At 36.1% G+C, this 10,963-nt stretch overlaps 1 protein-coding gene and 1 long non-coding RNA gene across 3 annotated transcripts; one reads left to right on the plus strand and one right to left on the minus strand.

Moving 5' to 3' along the window:
* Positions 1 to 496: 496 nt before the first annotated feature.
* On the minus strand, positions 497 to 4,621 carry LOC122834462. Its single transcript, XR_006371205.1, has 3 exons — positions 4,506 to 4,621; positions 792 to 917; positions 497 to 726 (listed from the first exon to the last, which is right to left on the minus strand). It is a non-coding gene; the product is annotated as an uncharacterized LOC122834462 (long non-coding RNA).
* A 148-nt stretch (positions 4,622 to 4,769) lies between these two features.
* Positions 4,770 to 10,726, plus strand: ccndbp1 (cyclin D-type binding-protein 1). 2 transcript variants are annotated; one of them, XM_044122923.1, is made up of 11 exons: positions 4,770 to 4,944; positions 5,755 to 5,814; positions 6,131 to 6,210; positions 6,397 to 6,478; positions 6,789 to 6,885; positions 7,710 to 7,813; positions 8,756 to 8,832; positions 9,003 to 9,262; positions 9,542 to 9,602; positions 9,808 to 9,854; positions 10,356 to 10,726. In XM_044122923.1, exons 1-11 carry the CDS (start codon positions 4,857 to 4,859, stop codon positions 10,462 to 10,464), a joined length of 1,065 nt encoding a protein of 354 aa, XP_043978858.1. In that variant the 5' UTR covers positions 4,770 to 4,856; the 3' UTR covers positions 10,465 to 10,726. The 2 variants fall into 2 exon arrangements, with proteins under 2 accessions (XP_043978858.1, XP_043978859.1); XM_044122924.1 differs by having other exon boundaries at positions 7,740 to 7,813.
* Positions 10,727 to 10,963: the final 237 nt, after the last annotated feature.

Genomic DNA, 10,963 nt, shown 5'->3' on the forward strand with positions numbered 1-10,963 from the left:
TGCGGAGTGTTTGCCAGTTCAATAAAGGCTGACTGGCCTCATACACCACCTATGTCTGAGACAGTGGAGGCTCAGGTTAATAGACGATTCAAAAAATCTAATTCTTCTATTTCAAACCAACAACCAGTAATGTTCTTTCTACAATTGTTCTTATGTACCAAAAAGGGCTTTTGTCTCCATGACTCACGTAAGTCTTCAAACATTAAATAATCCCTTTAATCCTAAAATTGATGTACTTCAGGTAGCCTAAAGGTGAAGTGAAATGTGCAGGCATGACCTGGAGGGCCGGTCTGTCAGCCAAACCTCTCCCACAGCAGAGCCGAAGAGAAAAGTGGCTGATTTTTAGACCTTTGCTGAGGTAGATACAATTGGTGGATATGCTTCACATGCAAGTACTGGCCAATTACAGATCTTCTACAATTAAGAAAATCAAGGTTAATTTATTGGCTGACCAATTTATTGATCCACCCCTAAAATTATGTTTTACTTTCTGATAGTACCTACAAACAACATAAATATAAGGGAATGAAAATTGACGTAGATGATGGTGTGTAGCATCAAATAAAAGCCAAACTAAGCCATCAATCAATTTATCCATCCATCCATTATCTTGTGCCTAATCTGAAGTCGGGTCGTGAAGACAGAAGTTTAAGCAGACAGGTCCAGACTTCCCTCGTCCCTCATGTCTTAGGTCTTCCTCTGGGTCTTCTCCCAGTGGGACATGTCCTGAATACAGAGGAGGGCATCATAAGAAGATGCCTGAACCCGTCCCAGATGACCGAACTCCTTACCTATCCCTAAGGGAGAGCGCAGAAACCCTGTGGAGGAAACTCATTTCAGCTGCTTGTCTCCATCATCTTCTTCTTTTGGTTACCCAGAGATAATGACCATAGATGAAAACATCAACACAGATTGACCTGTAAATAAAGAGCTTCACCTTTCTGGTAATCTCTCTCTTCACCAGTGATGAGAGTGCAACAACAATCCACCTATCAATCATACAGTCCATTTTCCGTCCTACATTAACAGCATCCTAAGAAATTTAAACTCCTTCACTGTCATCCTTGCCTAGAAATGACACTCTACCCTTTTCAAGACGATGGAGGTGCTGAATTTCTTTCTGGAGGCTTTACACTTGGTTGCAAACTGCTCCAATGAAAGCTGCGATCACAGTCTGATGAAGCTAACAGAAACTAGCCTGGTAAAAATCAGCCCCTTGTCGTACGCCATTTGTTTTATATAGAGCAGGGACATCAAACTCATTTTCATTTTGGGCTATGTCAAAAACCTGAATGTTCTTAAAGGGCCGGTTGTGCCAGAATATATTGATAAAGCCAATTAAACTGTTAAAATATTAATAATTAACTGTTCCTCCAGAATTTTGTGTTTGTTTTAGTCGTTTTTTTTGCAATCAAAATTGCAGATTTTGTGGTGCAGATTTAGAAATGCTTATGATATTTGCAATAATGTATGTAAGGCTGATGCAGCAGTCACTTAAACTCAATGTTTTGGACCAATTTTGAGAAAATTTCTAGAAAAGTCAGAAAAAATGTGGGGATTTGTTGATTTTGTGTGAATTTTGCAGATTTGTGAAAAACTGGAGGGACTCATTGATGTAATTTGGAGACCAGAGGGCTGCATAAACAGCTACGTTAGGCCAGATTTGGCCCCCAGGCCTGGACCATTGGTTATTGAGGAAAGATTGGTTCCTGGAGGTGTGGACTGTGTTGAGGTTTTAAATTTTACCCAGTCACTAACGTTTGCCTGTGACAAATGTAATAAACCAATTTAATGCTAAGAAGCTTACCAGAAGTTGCCTGTGCTGTAAACTTCTTCTGCAAAGACAGACGTGCCAATCTGAACGAGGCAGCTATTAATGTTTATATTTGGAAGTGAGCCAACACAAGCTGAACAGTTTCCTTCACTTCCTCTGCTGCCACTACTAAAACTACATGCAGACTACAATTCTAAAAGAGGGCAGAAAATCATTCACAACTTCTCCTTCTGTTCGCTGATTGGCCCGGTTAAAAGACAACCAGAGACAATCTGAGTCAAAGGGAAACAGCCCAGACTCTGCTGTAAGTGAGCATTTTTTTTAAGCAGAGTTGCACGGGTAGGCAACGACCAGGCTAAACAGAATCACATCATCTGCAAAAAAGCAGAGGTCACTAAAATGGATCCTCTCTACAACTTCACCGCACACAGAAATTCTGTCCATGAAGGTTATGAACAGAATCAGAGACAAAGGGTATCCTTGGTGGAAAGTTAAATTTACTGCCAGCAATGCAGCCAAAGCTTTGAGACTGGTCATAGTGATGGGTAAATTCTTGAAAATATTGCTTGGCTTTCTGTACAATGCTCTACAGGTAACAGTTGAAGCAGATTAATAATTTCATTGGTAAAGAAGCTTCATTATTGAATATCTATTTCTTTGCTTTAGCTTTTAATACAAATCGCCACGTTTTCTTCTTCTTCCCAATGCTCCTCTTAATGGTTGCCACAGTGGTTCACCTGCTCCCATTTCACCCAAGTTTTGTCCTTTCAAAGTCCTATTTTACTCTGACTCTCTTAACAGTAAGTTTTATTTTTAAAAACCACAAATCATCCCTTATAAAATCCCTGCAAATCAAGTATATAAGTATGGCAAAACTACGGTGGCCGACAGGTGCAAATGCGCAGCAAAAGAGAAAACATGCAAACAAAAAAAAAGACACGCGCACAAATTAAATGCGGCAAACAAAAAGCAAATAAAATGCAGCAAACAAAAAAGAAAACACCCCCGAATGAAATGCAGCAAACAAAAAAGAAAACACCCACGAATGAAATGCAGCAAACAAAAAAGAAAACACCCACGAATGAAATGCAGCAAACAAAAAGTGTTGAAAACGGAAGTGCTCCAGACCACTAGGGGGAGTCAAAGAAAATAGTATTCATTTCTATGGGACCAGATGCAAGATTCAGAGAAAGAAATTTGAAAGAAAGTAAAGGTACGTATTACTATATTTCTTTTCAGATACGCCGTAAAATATTATAATATAATATGTCTTCTTTTATAATATTTATAATATTATTATAAATATTATAATAATATAATATTTCTTCTTTTATAATATGTATATTATTATTATAATATAATATGCCTTCTTTTATAATATTATTATAATATAATATGTCTTCTTTTATAATATTATTATAATATAATATGTCTTCTTTTATAATATTCATTCGGGGGTGTCTTCTTTTTTGTTTGCTGCATTTCATTCGGGGGTGTCTTCTTTTTTGTTTGCTGCATTTCATTCGGGGGTGTCTTCTTTTTTGTTTGCTGCATTTCATTCGGGGGTGTCTTCTTTTTTGTTTGCTGCATTTTATTTGCTTTTTGTTTGCCGCATTTAATTTGTGCGCGTGTCTTTTTTTTTTGTTTGCATGTTTTCTCTTTTGCTGCGCATTTGCACCTGTCGGCCACCGTACAAAACACATCAACCTGTTAAAGCAAAGTGGGAAAGGCAGGTAAAGTTTGTTTTAAAATTACAAGCATGTCGGTACGTGTGGAACAAAAACAGATCATCTTACAGTGACACCATGTGGACTCAGACATGTATTACACATTAAAGACCCGTTTCCTCGGCAGGTAAGTTTACAGCCGACACAAAGTTTCTCTACTGTAGTAACTAATGCACTTAACTAACAACATTGTTTTTAAAATATACATTTTATTAATTTCATAACGTTTGCACGTAAACAGTGGAATTAATGTAAGTACAATAATAACTAAAGAAAGAATGGCAACTATGTAACTATGGTAACAGAACACAATTTAACAAGTGTACAGCACCTCTTCATGACATAAAATGAACATAAAAAAATAATTTTACTAATTCATTTAACAATGGAGCTGTGTTTTACATATATAACATTCTCTTAATGCCAATTGATAAATGATGTGGTGTTTAATATTAAATTAATTTATACTTTGAATGTTAAGATGTGCAATCAAATGAAGAAATATTAGTTTCTAAATCCATCAAAGTAATAAATTTAGACTGAATAGTTATTTAATTCTGTTTTGCCTCATGCCTGCTATTTTAAAATGGCTATCTAAAAAGTTTGTTGCCCAGAAAACTCTTTAAAGTCCATTAAAACAGTTAAATGTCATAGTCATAGCAACGACCATTAAAATCTCCAAATAGTGATTGTCATTTAAAATCTCCCCAAAAGAATTCTTGATAGATTTTTTAGGCTTTATTATTGCCCTCTTATGACCATCGTTGGAAACTACAGCTTAACTGATCAGGTTAAATAAAAGCATTTGACTACGCAGATGTTCGTACTTGCCACTTCAAAAAGTACAAACCACATTTTTTAATTATGTTTTTGTTAACATTATATGCTATAACATCAGCGTTCAGGTTAGTGGTATAAATATAATAGCATAAATTAAGACAATTAAACTGGAGTTGTATCATGAGTACCAGGCTAAATTGGAAAACAGAGGACTCAGGACTTACTCAGCATGTTTTAGATTCGTCCTAACGACTTTCTGAGATGGACGTTGTCAGCTGCGCAAAGGATTGTGGAATTTCTTTGGTATCTGAGCTGCGATTTAATGGCCTGAGCAAGAAAACCTCCGGAGACTAATTTCTCATTTGTTTTATGACTGGAACAGTATTTTTGTCCCCCGCTCATGGCTTTTCAGATTTTTGCGAGTGTGAAAGTAATGTACAGCGAATAAATCAAACTTATTAAGCACGGTTGTTTCACATATTATCTTCCCCGAAAACAACGTTCCGCTCTTTAATAGTTCCACAACACCCGTTTTAGAGTTGTTTTGCTATTTGCTCTTATCTCATTTTGGCGTCATGAGTGCTGAAAACTGTGATGGAACTTTGTCTGTGCCTTTACGAAACGTATTGAACTCTATTCAGTGTATCAGAGACCGAGTACGAGGTAAATATGAAAGATTATCTATTGCGGAGGGAATGCAAAAATACTCCTGCATGCTAATCTTTTGCTAGCGATTAAAGCCGCATGGAGTGTCTCATAAAATCCGTTTTCCTGTTGTTTGTTTACTTCTCTGCTTTTAGTATATTCACGTTGACTCTTTTATTTACCCTAGTGTTTTCATATTTCATAGTTCCGATCCTACCACAACGTACAAAAGCATGTGTAGTTTGACATTTTTATGATGAAACTGCCTTTGTTGTTGTTATTTTTTAAGAAAACTAAATACGTTTCTGGTTTTGTTGGATTTTTACCCGCCTTAAATTATTGTCATGAAGCTGTTTTAGTTTAAAAACTATAACTAGTAGACTCTTCAAACCTGGACTATAGTATTACATACTGATAGTAGAATATTAAAAACCGAGTTTGTGATTTGCAAAACCTTGTTTGATTTGTGTGGGTTCGAAAAGGTCGATTTCAGCACCGTTTCTGCATCTTATTATATTGTAGATTTTAAACCAGAGCAAATTAAACCTGTTCAACATTGTGAAAAATTCGGTGAAATGGCCATTTTCTGAATGACAAGCTACAGTCAAGAACCAAATTCATCTCTGTATTACTGTCAGAAACAACTATATAGATCAACATACTTTGATTAAAAACCAACTGTCTCTGCTACTATTTAACATGTGTTAAACAATTATTACTGAGACATTTTCTTAAGAAGTAGAACCAAGTAAACCTAATCCATGGTGTGAAAAAAAGGTTTAATCTTATAATTCAGTTAAAGAGTGTTCTCTGTATATTTTCCTTTAGATGGAGAATCAAATGAGAGCGACGGAGCTTTCAATCTCTCCAACTTCTGGGACACTTTGAGTTGAGTTTCCTTAACAGATCTACCATTTTCTAGACCCCATGTGGCTTTAAATGACCTCCCATCTTGTTAGTGGCCATCTTTTGTCACAGATCCTGTTTTGCACAATAAAATTAAAGTAGCTGTAGTAATATACAATCCCATCTTTTTTCAGAATAGTGCTCATTCATGACATTTTTGTCTTCACACATCATCGCACATTACAATAAAGCATTACTTGACTTTCACATAAAAATATAATTTTGTATCTGTTGAATATTTTGAAAATGTTTTCAATATTTTTTTTACAATGTTTCCACTTTTCTTCCTTTTCCTCAGACCAGGCAGTGAAGGCTGTGTCACATGAAGCAACTAAACTGAGCCTGGCCTTCTCTAGACCCCCTCTGCCATCTTTACAAGTCAGTTTGCTATTTTCAACAAAAATAATTGTTTCTGCTTATTCATTCAGGTCTCACAAAGAAAACATCTTAAAGCATCTAATTGTTCTAGGTTGTTTGTTTTAGGAATTCTGTAGATTTTCTCCATGTTGAACTGCCATATAAGCATTTTATGGTGTCCTAAAAACAAACTTGCTTGTCTTGCAGGATGGAGAAAAGCTGTCAGAGTTCATATTGAAAAGCGTCCTGACGCTGTCGACTGTGTATTACTGGCTACCCAAAAGCCAAGGTGACTCTTCAACTGTATAAAGTTTTATTTTTATTAGCAAAATAAAGTAGATCTGAGTAAAAGAGCATAGTTGGGTAGTAACTAGTTACATTTACTAAATTACATTTATTTTAGTAACTAAAAAATACTTTTAGGATTAATTTTACTGTGCTGTACTTTTTACTTGTACTTGAGTAAAAATATGTTGAAACAGTGTTACTCTGACCTGATCACCATTTTGGTTACTCTGCCTGCCTCTGCTGAAGAGTGATTAATATTTGCAGCTGCTCTGTAAGTCTGGCTGAGTATTTTAGTCCTGTCTGTGTCTCAGGGGTGACGCTACGGCGACAGGTCAGGGACGCCACTGTGGAGGTGCTGGACGGCATTTTACAGCTGGTGGAGGTCATAATCAGCTCACCACTGCAGAGGTGCACACATCACTATCACACAAACACAATGAGAGGAACTACAAAGCAGCCAGCCTCCAACATCTGTGGTTGATGTTTTCTTAAGGCTGTTTGCCGTTTTTTCACTGGATTCACAAAGCAAATTACACTAAACGTATCACCCATCAAGTCCAGCAGATTGGAGGAATGTTTACCTATTTCTGCACCATAGTTGTCCTCTCTTCACCCAGAAGTGCTGACCATTCAGAGAAATGTCAAAGGTTGTAGAAATCCCGTTATTTCTGCTTCAAGTTTTAAAATTTCCCAACATGTTGCATCAGGGTGAAAAATATTCTTTTAGCCTCTGTCCAATTTGGCATATCGCCGCTTCTCTGAAACACATCTCTGTACCTCTTGACAATTTCAGATGTTTCAAGCTTTAATAAAACTAATCTACTGTTTTGGAACTGCAACTCAACCATAGCACAGATTTTATTTACCTTTTTTTGAATATATCCTCCACAAAACACTGAGTCAAGTCAAGTTTATTTGTGAAACAATCAAAGTCAGCTCTAAACAGCTGGGATTTAGCCTTGATTTAAAGGAACTCTGGGTTTCAGCTGTTTTACAGCGTTTTTTGTTCCAGATTTGTGGTGCATAGAAGCTGAATGCTGCTTCTCCATGGTTCTGGTTCTGGGGATGCAGAGCAGACCAGAACCAGAAGACCTGGTTTTACACTTCTTTCAACTTGACAATAATATTGTTGTTTGAATGCTATCTGCAAGCAGCCCGTCACTAGAAATATTATTTTTACCAAGGAAAACAAATCAGGAAGTAGTTGGATATCTTCTCTCATTTGTATGCAGCTTCATCATTTTCCTCTATCTGCTCTTCAGCCTGACCCAGGAGCAGATCACGTCCACTGGAGGAGTTTGGTCGGCCTGTGATCGCTTTGCTCAGCTACCAAAAGGTAAGCAGAAACAAATAAAGAAAAACTCGGCTGTAAAATGTTGACCAGCTTTTTTACCCGACATTTTTTTATGTCAACTTTGCTTCAGCTTGTTTTCAGGTAGTCATATTTTTTGTTTTAATGATGAGATATTTGTCAGAAACACTGAAAGTATGTATCAAGTTTTCCACACTTAATGATGTAGGAATAACAGCGTTTACTTAAGTTTGACTCACCATAAAGGCCTTTTGTCTCTGTGTGTTTGCCACTTCTGAATGCATAGCTACATTTTTGGGCAGTAAAATTTTATTTTTAATCTCCATTTCCAGTCCTGTGCATAAACAGGGAGAGCAAACCTCCTGATACTGATGACAAACTGTTTTACAACAACTGGTACTCATTCTGCAAAGAATACCAAACAGATTTGGTCTGTTTTATTTCTATAAAATAATCTGAATAAATGACCATAGAACCATATTTGCACACTGCTGCTACTCAGGTTTAAACTGGAAAACATCTATCAGAGAACAACTAAAATATAATTTTAAAAAACTGCTGGTTGCATAAATATTCATAAATTTCCTGATCTCCTTCATTGCCCTTTATGTTAAACTGAAGATTAGCATAACATACCTACAATATTTACCCTTAAATGAAACTTGCTTTCATTGACTCCCATTGTTACAACATATTTCTCATACTATGTTGTCCTCAAATAGCAACAAAGTATTAGATTAAGAGTCTTAAACTCATATTTTATTTGACGTGAATAATTTTACACCCACTGTCCATTTTATTTGTTTTAGAGTTTTGATATAAAAGGAAATTCCTAAAGGGAAGATATTAGATGTCCAGATAGGGTTTAATTATTTTACCACTGTCTGGATCAGCAGTCTGTTTTACTAACTTTGACACTCAGATATCTTAACATGTTTATTGTTGGGAAAAATGTGTATTTGACAGATAATAAGGAAGCCCTGCTGGTCGTTGTGTCTTCTCAGTCTGGAGTTGTAAAAGATGCTGTTGAGGAAATGGAGCAGGTAAACACTAACACTCTTTTCAAAGTTGTTTCTTTTTTTTTTGTCAAATGAAACCCTCATATTTTATTTGAACTTTTAGTTGTTTCTGTATATTTAATAACCAAATGTTTACACATTAAACCAGATTTATTGCTTAGAACCAACAGCTGTTTTCTCCTTCACATTCACAGGTCTTATCCGAAACCCAAGACCCGTTCGGCGACTTCCTCATTGATGACCCGGACGACGACAATCCTCGAGGCAACCGGGACGTTTACCTGTCAGAGAAGGACCGCCAGGTGATCAGTGCGTGTCAGGGGTTAATGAAAGCTGCTGCAGCCTGTCTGAGGAAACTCAAGTCAGCCGTCAAGGCCAACGGTGACGCTGCCGAACCTCAAAATGTCGCTCAGCTGGACGATCTGGCCGACATCAGCCGGGAAATCAGCCCCAGGTAAAGAGACGGTGTTGTTGTTTCTGCTGGATTTACATAGAGAATAAAAAAAGTTGCAACTAAATGGAAAAAGTAAATGATGGTACATTAACTAAACAGACTCCTGCTGATTGAATTACAAATTTAAACCAAAATATGTTGGTTTGTGCCAGCGGGTTCAAGTTATTTGCAGGATGTTTGGACTTGTACTAACTTTCCTTTGTTTGACATCAGAAGGTTTTGTTAAACTGTTCACTCCCATGAAGATGTTTCTCTCAGCGTTGATGTTTTCCTTCGCAGTGTGGACGATCTCGCCCTCTGTCTCTACCCACCCATGAATTACAGTGGAGTGGAAAACCACGTAAGACAACCCTGCAGTCTTTCTGATTGGAAAAATAGAATACATTTATTCTTTATTCTCCCTCAAAATAATAAGGGTATTATTTTAAAAACTTACAAAATTTTCGTTTTTGATATTTTAGGCATTTCCATAACATTGCCATTGAGTTCTTTTGTTTTTTGTTTTTTACTGAAGAATAATGAACATTTTCTTTTTCTCCATTTAGACGTCTAAATTGGCAGCAATTTTAAGGAAATTTTTGGATCTAATTAGGTAAGATTGATTTACCCACAGTAGCTTGTATCTGTGAAAATCAAGAGTGCATAATACACAGAAAATACCTAATTGTGATATTTATGCAGAACACAACAATTATCATATTGATTACAGTTTTTTCATAAGTGAAATGATCTCTCAATAGAACTAAACTTTTATATCTTTTATATAAATATTAAGGGATTACTGACTTAAAACAAGTTCCAACATCTTGTAAAAAGTTACTTATTAGTTGGTTTTATCTTGTATTAAATGTTCTGAGATATTTGCACAATTAGTCAAAAATACTTGCTAAGATTTTTGATTATGGTTCCTGATAAATGCCGGCTCCAAAACTGTTTTCAACAGTCGCCTCTAAATTGGGCTAATAAGACTAAATGTTTTCAGTGTAATGTTTTGTTTTCAGCATGTTGTCTTTAATCCAGCATTAAAATGATTTGTTTGTGGTAAATGTTGCTGTTTTAGTGCTGACAGCTTTGACTTGTGCTCACCCTCCAGATCCAGCCATGTGTGTGGAGCAGCAGAGCTGACCTGGATTCAGTTTTTAGAGGCCGCCGTCGATCACAATGTTCAGAAAGCCAAAGAATCGATTGAGCTGGACGGCTAATTTAATTTAATAAAAAGTTTGTAACATGCATCAAATGGCTGCCTTTATATTTTGGTTTATGTTAAATTTGAGCACCAGAAAAGAAAAACGGGAGCAAATGAACTCTGAGGGGAAAAAGACAACATAAAAGCTGGAAATACATTTTGACTGTATGATTTCCAGTTTGTCCCAGCTCATTATTTGTTGGACTTGAAATGTTTTGAAAGTAAAATATTTTGTCAGAGCTCTTTATTAAATAAAGTCAGAAGATCTGCTTTCTTTATAGCTCATGTTTTGCTTTTTTTAACAACTGAAAATTAGATCCAGACTGAAAGGTTTTCATTATTTTGAAATTAATAATAGTTGTGATAATTAAATTATAATATAACAATAGTCAAAAAGATGCAATATTACCAGATGGAAAAGTTGTTTTAACTTTTGAAATGCAAAGTTTTGAGTTATTGAGATCTGACCCGTTATTGACCTATTGACCCGTTCAGCAAAGAACTTCTTTCTTAAA

This window comes from Gambusia affinis, linkage group LG07 (genome assembly GCF_019740435.1).
Source record: "Gambusia affinis linkage group LG07, SWU_Gaff_1.0, whole genome shotgun sequence".
In the NCBI taxonomy this organism is placed as follows: domain Eukaryota; kingdom Metazoa; phylum Chordata; class Actinopteri; order Cyprinodontiformes; family Poeciliidae; genus Gambusia; species Gambusia affinis.

What these genes read in the sequence shown, in the direction of transcription:
- ccndbp1 (XM_044122923.1), top strand. Translation starts at nt 4,857, where the DNA reads ATGAGTGCTGAAAACTGTGATGGAACTTTGTCTGTGCCTTTACGAAAC. An exon ending in TATCAGAGACCGAGTACGAG is followed by an intron (nt 4,945 to 5,754) that starts GTAAATATGAAA and finishes ATTTTCCTTTAG; the next exon opens with ATGGAGAATCAAATGAGAGC. An exon ending in CTGGCTACCCAAAAGCCAAG is followed by an intron (nt 6,479 to 6,788) that starts GTGACTCTTCAA and finishes TCTGTGTCTCAG; the next exon opens with GGGTGACGCTACGGCGACAG.